At 40.8% G+C, this 19339-nt stretch overlaps 1 protein-coding gene across 3 annotated transcripts; it reads left to right on the top strand.

Annotated features, from left to right (window-relative positions):
• The first annotated feature begins 3784 nt into the window (after nt 1-3784).
• rrbp1a (ribosome binding protein 1a) lies at nt 3785-18205 on the top strand. 3 transcript variants are annotated; one of them, XM_056395327.1, is made up of 27 exons: nt 3785-3977; nt 6773-7814; nt 8974-9128; nt 9252-9374; nt 10173-10325; nt 10575-10693; nt 10884-11037; nt 12206-12344; nt 12509-12693; nt 12787-12827; nt 12926-13001; nt 13155-13192; nt 13301-13382; nt 13470-13510; nt 13604-13673; nt 13767-13856; nt 13954-14040; nt 14126-14215; nt 14348-14440; nt 14555-14605; nt 14691-14771; nt 15227-15310; nt 15554-15631; nt 16294-16377; nt 16507-16605; nt 17422-17565; nt 17676-18205. In XM_056395327.1, exons 2-27 carry the CDS (start codon nt 6791-6793, stop codon nt 17712-17714), a joined length of 3420 nt encoding a protein of 1139 aa, XP_056251302.1. In that variant the 5' UTR covers nt 3785-3977; nt 6773-6790; the 3' UTR covers nt 17715-18205. The 3 variants fall into 3 exon arrangements, with proteins under 3 accessions (XP_056251302.1, XP_056251301.1, XP_056251303.1); XM_056395326.1 differs by having other exon boundaries at nt 13764-13856; XM_056395328.1 differs by lacking the exon at nt 15554-15631 and having other exon boundaries at nt 13764-13856.
• The last annotated feature ends 1134 nt before the right edge of the window (nt 18206-19339 follow it).

Here is a 19339-nt window from a genome sequence, read left to right as displayed (position 1 = left end):
AAATAATCTGCAGCGAAACACTACAGCCCTTGTGTAACTAATATCTGAATAGCTAAACATTTTTTTTTTTGTGTATCAGGTTATCCATCATATATTTCATGCTAGTCTCTGCATTATAGTCAATTTATAATTATCTATGATAAGTATATAAAGACCATTAACAGCACTTAAATAATTCCACACATGGCAGTGAAAGGTTACACCTGAATGAGACATGAAGGAAAAGGAAACATTTAATGATCATGTGCATACACAGAATATACCGTACCTGCCCTAATATATTTGTCAATACTGACATCACCAGTCAAGCAGACACAGTGCTCTGTAGGGTTTGCTCGATTCACCGATTGGATGAAACTGCGGACTACAGCCAATGAGATCATAACACACTATCAGTACAAACAGATTAGTTTGCCAACTGCGATCAGAGCAAACAGGATTTGAAAGCATGGCATGAAAGAACTGGAGGATCCAAAGAAAAACGGCCTCTTTTTGGAACATGAAGAGGAATGTGAAATAAAAGGCCCAGACTTTAACCTGAGGTGTCTGTTTTAAGGTGCCACGTTCTAGGCATTTACCGACAGAGAGCTTATTTCTCTTCATTGTCCAGATACTGATCACAGCTTATCAGTGTGAAACAGAAAAATATCAGTCCCTAATTTAGTCTTTTTCGTGTTCCTTTTGCATGGCTGCTGTATTTTTGTGATAAAGAATTTCCTCAGCTCTTGCTTTAATTGCAGAAATAAAACTTCTGAGGCAATGATGCACTGTGTGAAATTTGTCTGCAATGGTGTAAGGCACCAAAACCTGCTTGGTTCAGAGTCTTATTTTGCTTTGTGATTTTATGAATTTCCTCATCTCCCCAAAGGCACACTTAGATAGATATGATGTACAGGCTTTAAATGCATGATAAGAGGTGAATTTTACAAATTCTGAGAGCTTCTGGAGACATTATCACTGATTGACCATTCATAATTAATTCTACAATGTCTTCATGATCCCAAATCTTTTTACTATTGTGTCAAAATCCTCAGTCATACACACACTGGTCTTGGATAAACAGGCCCAGGAATTTGTGAATGTATAATGGAAGGCAATAACAAAAAGGACTGAGCAAAAAGGCATGAGTTCACATGTACTTTCTTCTGCTGTGTTATGTCCTAATTGTCTTAAGTGTTTCTGAGCCTTTGGTTGTGGTCATGGTTAGGTGAACTGCAAAGAGTCAACTTATTTATGCTGACTGAGCCGGTGAAAGCACCTGCCTCATGTCCCACAGCTCTATCACTGTTCAACTGGAAAGTCATGATAAGTGCAGACAGAAGCCTTTGAGAAGGATTGGAGGCATAAAGCATGAAGTCTTCCTCAAATAGAAACTGTGTTGTCTGACTCTCTATAGAAAAGTGCACCTGCGTTTCTTGCTGGTGTAACTGAATTGTCAGCACTTCATTAGTGAAACAGAACAGGATGCTACTTCCTGGTACCCATCAGGTCTAATTTGCACAGATACAGGTTTTGAATTCCTTTTCCTCTTTGTTTCTACCTCCTGATTGACAGTGAATGTTAAGACACACCTCCAGCTCTGAGGCTTTGGGCTCATACAGTATATCCCTCTGACAACCCTTTCTGCCTGGAGACATACAACACAAGTGTTTCTTTCAAGTATTGTCCTTTATAGGTGAGGAATGTTGCAGATTCAAACTAGCAGAAAACAAATCATAATGCTCTCCATGAGGGCCTTTGGGTCAGTTGCAGTATTCAGGATTTAGCAAACAGCAGCTGCATCATGACTGTGAGTTAAGATATCTACATATGGGAACATATTTAATGATAACATAATTCAGATTCTCACTGATTCTCGCAGTAATTTCATGACCACTCAATGTTTTTTCTTTCTTGAATAATGCAGTTCTGTCATTAACACAAGGCTAAAAAGTTCAAAGCACCAGAAGGTTTTCTAAGTTGTGTTGGCCGAACATTTCCTAGGTTAGTGTGCCCTGCCCTGTTCAGCCAGGTATTTACTTTTATGCACACAATACAAATACATAAACTCAAAGTCTGAGTAATCCATGACAAGTATTTTACCTCATCACACAACAGATCTATAGTTCACCCCTGTTTTATCCTATGCTGTAAAAGGCTAATTGTCATAGTCATTATGACATCATACAAATACTAAAGCAAGAGAGAGCTGAGGGAGCAAATTTTGCCAGCAATGTACTTTGGGTAGCTGAGAAAAGGAAGAGTCAGTGTGAGAAAAGGGAGTGAAAATGTCACACATCAGTTACAGCAGCAATGCAAAGTGAAGGCAAAAATAACTGACTCTGGTTCGTGTGCATTAGATCAGAATCACCAGCTTTAAGCTTAGAGAAAGAATTGATTTGGTTGGTTTCACAGTTGGCTGTCAGCAATATATATTGGTATAGCAGTACACAGGAACCCACACTTGTTTGCACATACTATAAATGAGGCTTATTAATTTTAATATTTACCGAAGTCACTTTAAAAAACATTTTTGCAGTCATAGATCTCATACTGGAAATTGGAAAGAAACATTTAGTACATTGCATTATTTTTCTGACGTGTTGTGTTTTTTTATGGTTAATATGAGATTATTTACTAATTTGTTGAAGTCTGATATCTGTAACTAGACTTGAGCAACAGGTGTCTCCACTTAACAAACAATTGTATTAAGCAGTTAGAGGAGAGGTTGTGTCAAGAACGCCTCTAAAAACAGTTTTCAAATGAGTGACCTGGGGTGTGGACAGAGTAATTTTCCATTATTATAGTTACAGAACTCTTATTAATCAATTAAAGAGGCACACATTGTGTTGATGCGTTAGATGAATACAACGTCATTATAATTTTCCCTTTATAGTTTCTTGGGTGTCAAAATATAATGGAGGGTGTGATAAACAATCCTTCCAAGGAGTGTCTGAACTTTAATGTCAACTAATGCTAACAATGTTATCCAGCAACTTGCCGGTGACCTTTCAGGTGTAGCTAATGATGGCAGTTTCTGGGATGCCTGTAGCCTTACTTGAGGCTATTTAATATATTAGAAAATAGTAATTAAAGCAGAAGTCTTGTTTCCATCAAATTGCTAGGGTAAAAACAGATGTCATTTTGGTAAGTACAGTATGCATCAGACTTATTGTAAAGGATGTCCCCATAATGTTGTGCAGTCAAGTATTGTTCAAATCCACAATGAGGATACTGAACCACATACCCCATATTTGATCATTTCCATTTGATGAAATGTGGCAAACCATTAAAAACTCATGGGGTTTGCATTTTTCTCTCAGTGTAAACATTATATAGCTCCAAAGAGCTGGAACAGAACTGATACATAATATGCATATATGATACAAGCAGTTTTTAATAATATGATTTAACAACCTTGAGGTTAATGAAGAGAAAACAATGGGGGGAAACCATATGGTTTTTGCAAACAAAAACTGTTTGGCTACTAAAAAAATGCAGCCTTCTCTTTTCAATGTATGACGCCCAATGTCTCCAAAACTGCTAAAAACTCTAAAGAAAAAGTTCGGTTGTTGAATTTACTTCAGTGCTTTACTATAGTAACTGTACTTATTTACTTTCCTTTTCAAACACACCACTTTTGTTTGACTGGAAACTATCCGACTCAATAAGCCTTTTCAGGCAAATAGAAGACTACAACTCCCAGTGTAATCATTTCCGTCTTGGATACCTTCCAACCAATCAGAAGCCTTCTGGGTCCATGGTAGCTATCTGGGGCACGGGGCCAGCACGTCTAGCCAGCTCGAAGTGCCACGACTTCACAGCGGACCACGGATTCTCCAGTGGAGTGAGGGGGAGAGCACTCGAAAAAACAACTTGGCTACATAGCTGGATAAATAGGTAGCTTTGCTCAGAAGTCACTTCATCTACAACCCAAAGCTTTTTGCCCTCTCTCCATTCCCTTTGAAGCAAACAGACGCAGCTACATCACCAGCGAGGTAAGTCTGGGAATCTTGGAATTTTTTATTCATTGAGCCAGCGTTAGCTAGCTTGGAAAGCTAACTCCTGCTAACTATTAGTACAGAAAGACAGCCGATTAAAGTTATCAACAATTATTTTAGATTTTTTTCAGCATTAGCTGTTCAGTTTCCAGTTTTATTACAGCCTTTGCAGCGCAGTTTTGTTAGGTAAAACGACACTTTATTCTCCAATGTGCAGGACGTTAGCCAAGTTAATTGATTCATAATGTTAGCTCCACTGCTAGCTTGCAAGTAATGATTAAAAGCATATCACATAAAGATAATTGCAGAATTACACTCTCTCTGTATGTTTTAATGCATTTTTGAAGGGGTGAGGATGTAAAGTATCCATGATGTCTCATGAATCTTCAAGGCCTGCTTCAGTTGTAGTCTCGGTATAATAAATTTAGTATTAGCTTGACATTAAATAAACTATCAAGGAAGTTCTTGGAAGACAATGCCTTTGTATTAAAGTATATAATGAAAAGTGGGTGATTTTGTTAAAATATTTCTTATCCTTACAGTATGTCTAACACCAAGCGTAATGATAGAGTACCCCCTTTAAAGGAAAGAAAATATGGTCGTTTACATATTTACCTCCACGGCTAAGCAAAGTCAATACATTTTCATTTTAGCTGACGGGTATCATACATCCTAATGCAGCCCCCGTATGCGTCCCATTGCCTATGAATGAAAACCAGATATTTTAATTTTAAGTGCCGTACAAGTCGTAATAGTTACACAATAGTAAGTTTCATCTTATAGCTCCATCTCTTATGGACCTTGAGATACACGTTCATCTTCAGAGAGTCACCTAAAGCCAGTTTTCTTGAAGTTATCTTTCTCAGTTCAGTCTGAGTGGAGATGCAGTGACGTGTGACATCACAGATTAGGAGGCAGTACAAACTCTTCCCTTTCGCTTCTACCTTTTAGACCCTGCTATGAACAGGGACTCTGGACTCGTCTCAGTTATACTATAGCAGCTCAGCAGTTTTCCTCTACCACGTCATAGTATTGGTTTGTTGTAAAACAATAAAGCTCCACATTGTATATTTACTGATAGGATAACATCCTCGTCCATAATATAAACAAGGATATAACTGATAGTGCTGCAAAAAAGAAAGAAAGAAAAAAAAGATCGAAGAGGTTTTAGTGTCCCTCCTCTGTCATCTTCTCTCAGCCGACTTTCCTCTCCTGCAGGCTACACATTCTCCTCCTATGACAGGAGCCTTTAAGGGCTTTAAAGGGATCGTTGAAATGGCCTTTAAGATATGTTTTTTTGGTTTTTTTTTTTTTTGCAGGGCAGGAAATTAACAATAACCACCAGCCAACTGCTGGAAACTTTGGCAGTTGCTTGTAACTTTGTGTACTTTATTAACTTTTGTCTGTAACCCTTTCTGCGTCTATGGTTTGGGTTTCTATTTTTGATTTTTTGTTTAACCTCCTAAGACCTGAGCTCTATTCTTTGCTATATAGGCTGATTGGGACCTGAGAAAAATGATGTCCACATACCAGGACATTAGTTTTAAATTTCGATTACTGAGTGGCAGTATAATATCCTCATATGTGGTCACCAGGCCCTTGTTGAGAAAAAGTTAGTATTGTGGGCTAGAGAACCCAAAATGTGAGGTCCACATATGTGGACGCCAGGTCCTAGGAGGTTAATACTGTAAGCAGTTGATGTACCTTAACCCCGTTTCACACATGCACCTAATTTCGTAATAGCTCTGATAATTTTAGCATCAAATGTGAAAAAGTAACGGGAGTCATTTCTGTGGAATAGTTGCTCTGGCAGTTTGCTGACACAGGATCTGCTGACCTTTCCATAACTCTTTGTGGATGGTTGAATATGAATTATATCGGCAAAAATAGCAGAAAAGGCAGTCATGATTTTTGTATATGTTAATAAATTATAACCAATATTACCAATAATAACCAATAATAATATGTTTTTGATTTGTTTTCTAAAAATATTTTTGGCACATTTCCAATTGTATAACCAAACTAATGATGAGTAAGATTATTTTCATATAGGACCACTCCATTCTAGTTCATCTTGTGCCACTTTGCAACAGCAAAGTATCGTTTTGATGTGCAAAGAAATGAAATCTGGTCTGTTAAGTGAGTCCATTTTGACAAAAAATACTGTGAATTACATGTTTCATGTTTCTGCAAATCATACTTTTAAAGAAATGTTTTCTGGAGGATTTTCTTAATTGTATATTTCAGGTAAGGGGGTTCTCAGCATGGAGTTGGTCTTAAATTTGTGTTTACTTTGGCTTAGTGTATTTCACTCCTTGTACTACAGAAAGGTCAGTGCTGGACTTTAAAATTAAGCAGTGTATGAGATTTAACTTGGTGACTTTGAGCTGTACATGAACACATGTTTTACCATTGTTGGAAAGCCATATGAGGCTTGAGTTTGACCAGCTGCTATTTGCCACACAGTTTGCTGATAAGTTGTGCTGTTCTGCATTATGTAGTCAGCCTCAAGGCAAGAAGTTTATGGGGAGAACAGAGACACCTTGAGGCTGTTGAAGGTAAAGGCTGTGGTTGTGCAGCATTCATCAAAATTCTCTCTCATCTGTTGCTCTTACTACAGCAGCTGTGACTTATTGAAATATTGTTGTTAGTATTGCAGTTTAGGTTCACCTATGAATTACTATATCAACTTCTTTCTCCTCTCATAGAAATTCCTGCTCTTTGGTTGTTCATAGTAAGCTGTTCCATTTTTTTTTTGTTAGTTGTTGACAAGTCTTCCACTCTCTTTTTAGGTTAACTGAAATTGAGCAATGGATATCTACGACCCCCAGACCCTTGGGATAATGGTGTTTGGTGGATTCATGGTGATCTCGGCTGTCGGGATTGTTCTTGTCTCCACCTTCTCCATGAAGGAGACCTCTTATGAGGAGGCCCTAGCTAAACAACGCAGAGAGTTGGGCAAAATACAATCTGTTCGCACTGAGAAAAAGAAGAAGGACAAAGTGTCTGAGAAGAAGAGCCGTGGAAAGAAAAAAGACGAAAAGCCCAATGGAAAGATCCCAGAGCAGGAGAAAATGGAAGTGGCTGCTGAAGCTGACATAGTCATTGAGTCTGCCGCTGCCCCAGTCGTAGCTGCTGCTCCTGCTCCTGTCCCTGAGCCTGTCCCTGCTTTTGAGGCTAAGCCAACTGCAGCCCCACCACCAGCAGACACCCAGCCCAAGACTGCTGCTGAACCGAGCCCTGCTGCCGAGCCCTCACCTGCGCCCTCACCGAAAGAGAAGAAGAAGAAGAAGGTGGCTAAGGTTGAGCCAGCCTCAACCCAGGCAGCTCCACTTGTGTCTGCCCCTGCACCAGTCAAGTCCTCCTCAGTCCCTGCATCAACCCAGGCCCCTGTCTCTGCCCCAGCTAAGGCAACTGCCCCATCGTCTACACCTGCCCCAGCTAAGGCTGCCCCTGCATCATCTAAGGCCACCCCTGCATCAGCTAAGTCTGCTCCTGCATCAGCTAAGTCTGCTCCTGCATCAGCTAAGTCTGCTCCTGCCCCTGCATCAGGCAAGTCTGCCTCTGCATCAGCCAAATCTGCCCCTTCCACTGCTCCTGCATCAGCTAAGTCTGTCCCTGCCCCAGCCAAATCTGCCCCAACACCAGCGAAGGCTGCAGCAGTCCCAGCCAAGTCTACACCAGCTCCATCCAAGACGGCCCCAGTGCTGGAGGCTGTCACTAAAGATGTCCCAGTGATGGCAGTGCCCCCTGTGGGATCACAGCAGGCTCCTGCTGTTGCAGCAAAGGCACTGGAGCCCAAGAAGAAGTCCTCCAAGAAAAAGACTGAGCCTGGTAAGCAGATATGTTTTGCCATTGCAACTGTACTTTTTTTTTTTTTTTCAATTAATTTTATTTTATAATTTCTGTGGTTATGAAAGATGACAGTGCAGCCAGAATTTTGAAATGAACATATAACCTCAGTCTTAAGATCCCAGTCTGTTGTGTGCTCAACCAGGACTCTGAAGGGTATCACAGCTGCCATTTCCACTGGACATCACAGCACAGCTCTACACTATCTTTAGGTTCTTGGTAACTTTCCCTCTGTCTATATGTATTCTTATTCTGATTAATGGTGCTTTTTAAACTAATAATTTTACTGCATTAAACAAAAAAAACAAAAAAAAAGATGAAAGATGCCTGTTGATTGGTCTTGGCTAACCCTGCTATTCTTTCCTGTTAAAACACTCATTGTTTGTTTGAGGGACAAGATTATTTAGTTGACACCTTCTGCAAGTCTTTGCAAACTACACTTACCTATAACCCCTCCTCTGCATATCAAGGATCAAAGCCAGGATAGTCTATGAATATGTTGTTACACTAGAACCATCATTGTTAAAATTAGCCTTCTGCGTTGAATTGATGGAAGTGGCTGTCTAGGCAGGAACTACGTTAGCCATAACACTGGGGATAGTAGTTAGACTTGAATGTTTGTAGGTAAAATGGGGGCATGTCTGTACAGTTGAGTTGCACACACATATACTCTCAATCTAAGGCAGTAATACCCTGTCAGTACTGATGAACTTCGAGCTGTGTACCAGTGGAAAGTCGTGCCAATGGCAGTGGTGGGTAATGTCTGGCACTCAAGCTCTGGAGGGCATAGAGCAAGCCAGCCTGTCCAAACACCGCTGCCCTGTTTTGTTAACTGACAAAGGCTCTCAGTGCCCTGACAATGGGCAGGGAAGGGGAAGGGAGGGGGGTTCTCCCTTGCCTGAGGCTTGTCTCCGACTGGTGCCACAGTGCCCCATCATTTTGCCATCCGAAGCTGCCCAGGGCCCCAGACCCAAAGGATAAGTCGCAACCTTGTACTTTTCCTGAAGCCATGTGGGAATTCAGACTTCACTGTGACAGCCTAATGAGCCTTAAAACTATCTGTCTTTTAGTTTTAAACATGAAATCATCTCTGAATTCACTGCCTGTGTGTTCCATTGAACTGTTTTGTTTGTCTCTTTAGTGGCAGTGGTGGATTCTGCTGATGCTCCGCTGTACCTTCCCTACAAGGCTCTGGTATCCACTATCAGTAGCATGGTGTTCAGTGAGGGAGAGGCTCACAGGCTCATCGAGATCCTATCTGAGAAGGTTGGCATCATTCAGGACACCTGGCACATGGTACGAGATACTTCTGTCAATGATAAGGACACCTGCTAGGCTAGCTGAGTGCACAGGCACTAAAGTTCATTGAATACATTTGAGCTCTGAAAGGAGATTTCACTCTGTCGTTTATGTTTTCAGGCCACTCAGAAAGGAGACCCAGTGGCTGTGCTGAAGAAACAACTGGAGGAGAGGGAGAAACAGCTGGCGGCAGAACAAGAGGACGCTTCTGCAGCAAAGAACCGTCTGAGAGAACTCAACAAGGTAAGACTCTGAAGTGTTGCAGATGTTGCCAAATTCCCATCACAACACATCATCTGGTGCAAGGCCATGCTGGCAGCCCTGTGAGACTGCGATACTTATTTCAGCAAAAAACAAAATTGTTGGATAGATGAAAATCTTACTGCCAATGAGGCAAAAAGTGTAGAATGGCCTGAAGGTGGCAGCAGAGTAAAAAAAGTCATGTTGTTGCCCAAATTAAAAGGGTTAAATCTCTGTTGAGAATGAATGTGTACAGACATTCCCGATGCAGTCTTCTTTTATCTTTTGTCCTTAAGGTGGCACTAAAAGAAAAAACGTGATCATAATACATCCACCAAGAAGTATAGGCTTACTCAATTCATGGCATCCCACCCGTTACATAAACATGTTACATTTACAATCTCATGCAGTATCTATGTCCACCTATGGGTGGCAATAGATGAAAGGTCATAGTCCATCCCTAGGCTAGCATGATTATGCTCAGCAAATGTCACAGCAGCCTGTTCTGTATATTTTAAGATACCGTGTATACAAAGTAAACACAAAGGGTGGTGCTCAAGGAAAGGCCAGAAGGGTTATAGTGTGGCCTTATCCTGAATGGTGTGTGTGTGTGTGTGTGTGTGTGTGTGTGTGTGTGAGAAGTGTTAAATATTGTGTCATTGAGGTGGCACTAGAGGAGCAGCCTTCTGTACTAAAAATTCATGACAATAGTTGTGAGGATATTTCACTCTGTAAAGGCTCTTGTCAGACACATGACAGCACAGTCAGAGAGCAGATTCAGACTCACTGTTTGTTTATCAGGAGCTGTCTGCTGAGAAGTCCAAGGTGGCCAGTGTTGAGACGAGGCTGAGTTCCCAGCTGAGTAAGAGGGAACAAGAAATGATTGCTCTGCAAGCTCGCATGCAGGCCAGTTACCAGGACCATGTTGCCCAGACCCAGAGGCTCAATGGAAAGGTTAGTTTTCATATACAAGTATTACATGTTCTTAATATGCAATTCAGATTAGTACACTTTTCATTTTGTTCTTGTGTTGCCCTCTTGGTGATCTGGATTACAATTAGAACTAAAGATGCAGTTTTTCTTTTTCTTTTTTAATTCATTGTTCTTGACAGAGATTGAATGCAGAGCAGCCATCCAAGGTGAAAAAGTCCAATATGTCTACTTTATTAAAAAAAAAAAAAAATGTGACTCTTGCTCTTCCAGATCCTCAGCCTGCAGGACCAGCTGGAAAAAGGTCCCAATGCTCAACTTGCACGTCTACAGCAGGAGAACTCTATTCTCCGCGATGCCCTCAACCAAGCCACTAGTCAGGCTGAGAGCAAGTGAGTCAGTCCCTGTAACAATAGATGACAAGCAGTGATGCATGATGACATGCTTTCAGCTCTTTACATTGATATTAAAATTACATGCAAATCGAGTACAGTGTGTACAAATTCTGAGTAACATGTTTGTGAGGCATGTGTCCTGACTTCTTCTCGCCGTGTGTTTCTCTCTCTTTCACTCTGTCCACAGACAAAATGCGGAGCTGGCCAAGCTGCGTCAGGAATGCACAAAGTTAACCAAGGAACTTGGAGAGAAGACAGAGAGTCTCCTTGCTGATGAGCAGATCAGGAAAGGACTGGAGGCCAAGGTCTCCGCTGCTGAGAAGCAAGTCACCCTGCTGCAGGTTGGCCTGGTCTATGGGAACACCACATCATCTCCATTATAAATTACACTGGATATAATCAGGTTTCCACACGGAAACAAACGTATTAGATTTTTCTTTTTTAAATGCTGTTTCTTCTTTGAGCAGCCATTTAGTCTTTACAAAATGCAAGTCTAGACCTTTCCCACCTATCCCCCGACCCTCTAATGTTATGGGAAGTTTAATTGCCTTGTAATCACAGAGCCCAGGGCTGGGCTGGAATGCAGCCATACAATAATGGGGCTGCAGGGAAAATGCTTCACAGCACCAGCTGGAATGTGTGTGTGTGTCTGAACATCTCTCCTCTCCAGGCTTCTATAATTGGCTGTAAAAGAGCAGGAGCAGTCTGATGCTATTTACAACACGTGACTTTCAGACACGTAGTACTTCCCTGTCTTTCATTATCTGTAAGAACAAGGATATTTTACACTGTTCTCACATATACACTGTCAGTCTACGTAGTCTCTTACTGATGGAATGCTGTTGGTCTGTTTATTACTGGTTATGTGGAGCGAGTGAGTCAGCACTTCCTGACAGTCAAGTGCTCATTTAGTTAAATCATTTACTAATACCCCCTCCAGTTTAACAAGTTATGCAATAGCTCAGGCCACCAGTCAATACACAGTCAACATGCTCAAATTATAAGAGATTATTTTTTTTCCTCCTAATTTCTTTGATTTGACATTAGTTTCGCTGTCTTTGTGAAATTTGTATGTGTTGACTAGACTGTGACCAGTGTTCAGTCGTCAACAGCAATTAGCTGCTTTGACGGAATCTTTCACAGCCGCACAGGCAGAGTAATCATTTCACAAATCCCCTCAAGTTCAAAGCACTTCCTACAAAACACTTCCTTAGACAAATAAAAACTAATTGCTTGACATGTTGTTAAAATGTATATTTTTATTTTCTGTTACACAACCTCAAGCCAGAGGATTTTCTGGTTGTCCCATTGGTGGATTATCTGTGACTATACTATTATGTCTTTTTCTCTGAATGTGTGGAAATATGATGTTTTTAAGGATTCTTTAGAGAAATGCGACTGGATCACATGCACTGTTATTGCCTTGTGAATTAATGCTTTATGTAGGATAATTTAGTGAGTCTTTGCTGCCCTCTGCTGACACATTTTGATCACTTTTTTTATTTCCAGGCCAGCCACACAGAGACTGATCAGGCATTACAGAGGAGGCTGGAGGAGGCGTGTGAGGAGCTCAGAACAGCACAGAGTAGAAACAGCAGTCTGCAGGCTACCTTGGACAAGGCCCAACAAGACAGCAGCACACTCTCAGGTGAGAGACAGGAGGAATAGGTTCTTAATGGTTACCACATATTAGTAATTTTGCATCAATAGTAAAAATGAAAACATTTATGGCACTTTTCTGGGACCAGTAGCTGCGTCCCAGAATATAAAATATGGAATAAGTTGTTAGTGTTGCTTTTTCTGTCCCTGCAGAATTTCAAGCACGTACAGGGAAATTGGAGGCTGAGATTAAGGAGCGCTCTGCTCAGGTAGATGCTCTGACTGCCCAGCTGGAGGAAACACAGGCAGAGAAAAGCCAGCTTGTACAGCAGGTGGCCTCCATAAACTCACTGCTGGAAGCCAGTCAGAACAAAAAGGAGGAGGAGGATAACAGTCAGGTAGGACATACTTTATCACGTAGACTTTTCTGAAATGGCTCGAAAGCTGAGACCCCACGCAGTCACCCCTAAAGATTTTTGTCAATTCCACAGGTGCAGGTGAATGGTGCAGAACTGGAACAACTAAAGCTCAGGTAAGTGTTTGATCTTCCTTTCATCAGCGTTAACATCAGATACAGAGCTGTTACATTTATTGATTTTTTTTTTTTTTTTTTTTTTTTCCCTCCTGCAGCCTTCAGGAGAGAGACAGCCAGCTGAACGCGCTTCATGAGGAACTGAAGCAACTGCAGATGAAGCAGGAAGCTGCAGTAAGTGTTGCAAACACACATGGGTTAAATATATTAACAATTAGTATCACTTCCCGGTTGCTTCCTGATTTTGTTTTGTTTTATTTAATTATTGTTCATACAAAGACATAGACAGTGTCACTGCTAATCACAAATAATCCTCTGTTCTAACAGGAGAACACTATTGTTGAGCTTGAGCAAAGAAATAAGAGGTATGTTACTTTTTTACTATCCATCTACCAGGCTCAAATCTTACACATTTGTGGTGTTTCTCAATTTTTATATTTTTCTATCTATATATAAATTGTGTGTCCCTTTAGTGAGGATGACAGCCTTATCAAGTCACTTCAGGATGAACTTAAAAACCTCAAGGAAGAGATGGTGCAACTTAAGATCACACCAGTAAGTCTACCTCCATATGTGTTGAATGATTCTGCTTCTACTAAAGAATTATCTTTGAGACTCATTTGCATGTCGACTCTGTTTCAGCAATCAGATAGCGCCGCAGAGCTCGGACAGCTACAGAACAGGTAAATGAGTGTGACAGATGAAAAGAACAGTCTCGCATATTGTTAGGTCTGTTATTTAAATCACTGTCTTGTATCTTTTGGTTCGGTGCTCAGTCTGACTGAGAAGGATGCCCTTGTCACATCACTACAAGAGCAGCTGAGAGAAAAGATGACCACTGATGCAGTAAGAGTCTCTTTACACACTAGTGGCTTATCAATTGAGGCCTGCTTATGCTCTTAATCACCTTATTGATCATGTCATCCATTGTTTTAGCAGAACACTATGGCACAACTGACAGCTTTACAAACTGAAACCAAAGAGACTCTCCAGACACTCTTCCCACAGATACCCCTAGAGACAGAGCAGGTAAGAAAAGGGCTGAGTTGCTCAGTGTGATGATTATTCTTATTCTGTAGAATAAAACTCACCTGATTGATTTATATCTGTGTTTCTCTTCACTTAGTCCAACTGGTTACAAGTATTTACACAGAAAGCTCAGGAGGCTCTCAGCCAGCAGAGCCAAGAGTCCCAGTCAAGCACGGCGTCACCGGTAAGCCATCATGTTATACTGTTACCATATACTGGTTTCAATCAGCCTGGCAGAGGAAGATCTGAATGAGTTGTGTTTGTTTCAGGAGTTGCTTGAGAAACTGAAGGAGGCTGAGGAGAGCCATGGCTCCCTGCAGGCTGAATGTGAACAGTACAGGACAGTCCTGGCTGAAACGGTAAGTGACTGAGATATTAATATAATGTAATATGAAAAACTCTTGTTCTTAGTAAGATGGTAGAATATGTGAGCTGTGTGAATATGGGGTAATTTTATACAACTTTTTATTCCTGGTTCCCTTCTACCTCAGGAAGGAATGCTGAAACATCTGCAGAAGAGTGTGGAAGAGGAGGAGCTGGTCTGGAAGTCCAAGATGACTAACTCAGAGGAACAGCTGAGGGTGGTAAGTTATAATATCTCCTTGAAATCACTATGACTTTGATATTTGTTTCACCATGTGTCCATCCCCCTGCATTATTTTCAAAACTTAACAAAAGTCCCTCTCACACACTACCAGGCTTTGGAGAAAGTCAGCAAGCTGGAAGCAGAAAACCAAAGTGTAGAACAGGTGGGGATATTTTTTTCATACACACAAGCTCAAGTAGCTCCTAGAGGTAAGCTAACAGGTTAGTAACTTTTTTTGTTCTCTGTAGTTGAAGGAGCAGATGATGCTTCTGGAAGCCCAGCTGGAGAAGCAGTCAGACAACCAGGGGACCTCAGAGGGGGAGGAGCAGGTACATGAGCAGGTCTAATCTACAGTTTACAGCAACCTCACTGAAACTGGCATTGCTGCTCATTTTTCATGTTGTTATTTTATGTACAAGTTCACTTGTTAAGGAGGTGAACTATCATATTATTGGAATTTTAGCCTTGTGTTTGAAAAAAAATGTTCATAAGGTGTAAATTTAATTATTTTCTATATTTGTATTTATTCTTATGATGATATTTCAACATTACAAAGTAATGTTTTTTAATGTAATGTCTCTTAAAATATTTTGTGTTTAATTAATGAAATGTCATAGAAATAGTGTAGAGAATTAGCAATCTGTATTCGATAAAACCTTCTTTGAGTTTACTATGAATTCCTAGAAACACATTTCACATGTTTAAAGCTTTCAACCTCTTGTGCTGCATTTAAAACAATGCCTGTCTGACATCTGTTCATTCCCGTGTCCTGCTCTGTATTCAGCTGAAGCTGCAGCTGTCAGAGTGTCAGACCCAGCTGGATTTGGCCCAGAAGGAATCCCAGGCACAGAAGGAGGAGCTGGCACAGGTGACCTTAGACTTAAGTTGCTTTCCCATTCACCAGGCTTTAATATTTACTCATTCATACACCAGTGTAACTGAGGTAAGATGGAGACATTTTATGTGTGAGATATCACATATTGAAGAATTTGTTTAAAACCCTCCTAAACCCACACAGCCAGCAAAGTAAGGTGTCAGTGACATGTAACACAAAGGGGATTCATGGATGGAGGTTATGCAACCAATGACTAGCGACGGCTTCCTGTTTCAGGTCAGAGAGCAGCTGGGCGAGATCACGATGCGGGCTCAGCGCGAACAGAATGGCCCAGCTGAGGCTCAACCCAGTCAGGTCAGGGTGCAGAGGTCACAGGGCACCCTTAGCTTCCTGTCAGAGAGCACTGGACAGTGACTAGGACACTTCTCCAAAGATCTCCTTTGATTTGTTTCATTTTGAGTTATTTCTCAAACATTTTGGTTCAATTCAATAGAAAATTGAAATGATACATTTGTTATTGACTTGCACCTTATTGATTAAAACAGGTTCTTTGTGATCTGGCTTTTAGAAGCAGCACGCAGTCAAAGCCATGTCCTAAATCAAGGATGTGGCCATGATACACGGATACTGAGTAAAAGATGATAAAGAAGTGCTGTATTTCCAGTCTGTCCAGTTCTCCTCTGACAGAAGCTGTTTATGCTAACCTTTATTTGAATTGACTGAGTGGATAGAACTCTAACACGGCTCTTTCTCACCTTTTTCGGCATGCTCACCTCTCCTCATTTGTTTTCAGATATGCGTTTGTAGGATTCTTAACAGCAGCAGAAACTCTGCGTTTGACTTGAGCTTTCCACCTGAAATAGTCTGAGAGGAGACTAACTTCGCTCGCAGGCCGAGCAGCTTGTGTGTGGGTGTGTGCAGTGCTCCTGCTTTGGAACAAGAATGCTTGCATACACGCATGCATGTTTTAACCATTGGTCTGTGAGTATGTTCATTGTGTGTTTGTCTACCATCAGGTCCAGAATGAGTTGAGTCAGACATCTGAGAAACTGCAGGGCGAGGCGGCTCAGAGGCAGCAGCTCTCAGAAGAGTTTGAGCAGGTAGCAGCCATCAATGTTGTGCTCTTTTTTTTTTTTTTTTTTTTTTTTTTTTTTTTTAGCCTTGTCACACCAGACGTTTACTAATAAATTCTTGGTGGATGACGTCACTGTGTGTTGTCAAACCTCCAGGCCCAGAAAACTGTCACAGAACTTCAGGCTCAGCTGGATCTTGTGAAAGCTTCTGGAGAGTCACCACAAACTGACACGGAGGATGTTGCTCAGCTCAAGGTTTGTTCACAAGTAACACAGAAAATCAATGCCTGACTGTGATTGATGCTTTTGTTTTTTGTTTTTTTTGTCAGTGCTGGATTATGATAAATTTCTAACCCAGCAGAGTTTGTCAGAGCAACAGGCGGTCCTGCTCCAATCAAGAACCAAGTGTACCTCTCAGTTTCACATGAAGATCACATTGATGAAAGCTTTTGTTTTCCTCCAGGAGTTCATCACTAAAGTACATGTCCTCACTTGGTTTATGGAGAACCAAGTTCAATATTAATTAAATTACACATTATAAAATAATCATATGAATAAATATAGATAAAATGTATTACCAACAACTGGAGCGAGATTGATTAAATTTAATTGAAGCAGTTCCTTTTTTTTTAATTTTTTACCTCACATTATTTTCCCCAGTGACAACAGTTATATTTCGTAATGCCATTCAGCTGGTACTTTGGTCTGAATGAGTGGGCAGCTGGTTACATAACTGACTCTGCCATGTTTGTCTTGATTGACAGATGAGACTTTGGGATGAAAAGTGGGATTATGAAATACAGTAAATTGTTACTGGGAAAAATAGCGGTGAGAAATATAGGCATTTGAAAAAACTAAATCTGGGTCCTGTTGTGAAAAGACACAGGATGAAGGAACATTTCATAATAATGAGCTGAGTTTTACAAGATCACTGAATTATTTCACAATATTGGGGGTGTAGTTTCATGTTACTCATTTTGTATCTTTATTTAATATTGAACACATTGGGTCTCCACATTGAGTGTCATTTTTGCTTTGAAGTAACGTTTGCTGCTGCTGTTGTCACAACAGGAGCGCCTGGAGAAGGAGAAGAAGCTGTCCAAAGACTTGGGCCAGGCAGCCACCAAGCTCCAGCAGCTTCTCAAAGCCACTCAGGAGCAGCTGACCAAAGAGAGAGACACCGTGAGAACACTACAGGAGCACCTGGAAGGCAAGGTGAGACAACTTGCACACCAGTAAGACTACTCGTACACAATCTAAACCCAAATTATTTTAACATGCTTGTGTATTTTGACATTAATCTTTCTCTTATTTCTGTTTTCAAGGGAGATTATGTCGAGCTGAAGGAAGGAACGTCCGTCTGACAGGAAGTTTACTGCGGACACTACACAAAACTGCCAAATATGCCTTATGATTACCATAGTTATGCATTCCAAAACAATTTCTTTCTTGTACTGTAGTATATTGCATTTGTTGCAACTGTAGGAATCATGTTTGATAATATGTACATTTCAAAATAAGATTAGAGGAGAGAATCCTGCTGCAATCTTTACTGAAACGCATTCCATCAGCGATTCTGGCTATGTCAGAAGTTACTTATCCCCCTGCCTTATATTCCAAACATTTCCCCATAGTTCAGTGTTAAAAGGGAAACCGATTGTACGTCAAACGTACATCAACCTGTGCAATTACTTTGTATGTCTTTTCTATGTGGTTGAATGATGGAGACATTTTATGGTTCAATGATGCAGTACCTTTGTGGGCCTGCTTTCCTCCGTAGCTGGCTGCCAGTAACACACATCAAATTTGAATTTGTATGAATGAATAAACTACAGTGTCACTCTGTCATTCCTGACCAGTGTCTGTGTCATACTTGCTGTAAAGGAACAATGAATGTGGACAGGAAGCAAAGGAAAAACTGGCTATCGCTAGAGTATTCTCTTTTGACATAGTTTCAGATCCGGTGTGAATCAAGCAGCAAATCCGGAAGTAATGGCACCGGCTCAGTCAGTCATTTTTAATACTTAAGCCATCCTCCACAGAAACCTGTTACATCTCTGCTGTGTAAAGAACAGTCCTGGTTTCTGACAGGAAGTATTACTACACAGCAACATCCTCACAGTATATCACCATACAGCAAAATGGAGGGTTATGAATTCTCCCCATAGCACATACAATAGTCTAGTCTAGTCTAGCACATACAATAGTCCCTCTAGTCTCATTATCCTTATAAACATGACTAGGTGTTTTGTAAAGTGTGTCCGGAAACAGAATGCGTAAATGTGTAAATCGTAATGCTTTACACACAGTAATGTTCAGGTTGCATCAAAGGTTAAGACACCAGGAAGTATTGTACAAGGTGGAGTTTTTCAAAGGCCATGTTTGGCTTTGTTTCTGGGATGATCTGTCTTTCACTCCTCCCAAACGCATGCACACTACTGTGAGAGGCGAGGGTGAGCAAAAAAGCTAATCTAAACAGAGATTGAATCTTAAATTTCATTTGGTCCTCATTTCATTGTGGCTGCTTGCAAAATTAAGCAGAGCTGTCAGGTAGTGGGCCCAGATTTCACTAACAGAGGCAGACAAATGTCACGGTGCAGCTGTGAAACATAGGAGGAGGATACGCTGCATCTGGGCTGATTTTCACGTGCTGTGTCCACACGGCTTCCAAATTTGGCATTGATTAGATGACATTTCAAACTTAAGTAAACGTTGACAAAGTAAAATATTTGGGGTGGTAAAAGTAAAGTAAAAAAAATGCTAGGTCATATTAAGCAAGAGAAAAGTGAAAGAGACAAATAAACTTGGTAGTGATAGAGAAAAAATAATAACGGACAAAACTTACAGAAAGCAATTCACTTTGGTATTGGTGTAACATTTGGCTTCATATGTGCAGAATTGTGCAGGTAATGTGTATTTCCAAACACACACACATATATAAATTCAAATGCATTAGTATGGACAGCATCACCTGCAGTACTTGGTTTAA

Source organism: Seriola aureovittata, chromosome 14 (assembly GCF_021018895.1).
Source record: "Seriola aureovittata isolate HTS-2021-v1 ecotype China chromosome 14, ASM2101889v1, whole genome shotgun sequence".
NCBI lineage: Eukaryota > Metazoa > Chordata > Actinopteri > Carangiformes > Carangidae > Seriola > Seriola aureovittata.
This window is presented reverse-complemented; position numbering and strand designations above follow the sequence as displayed.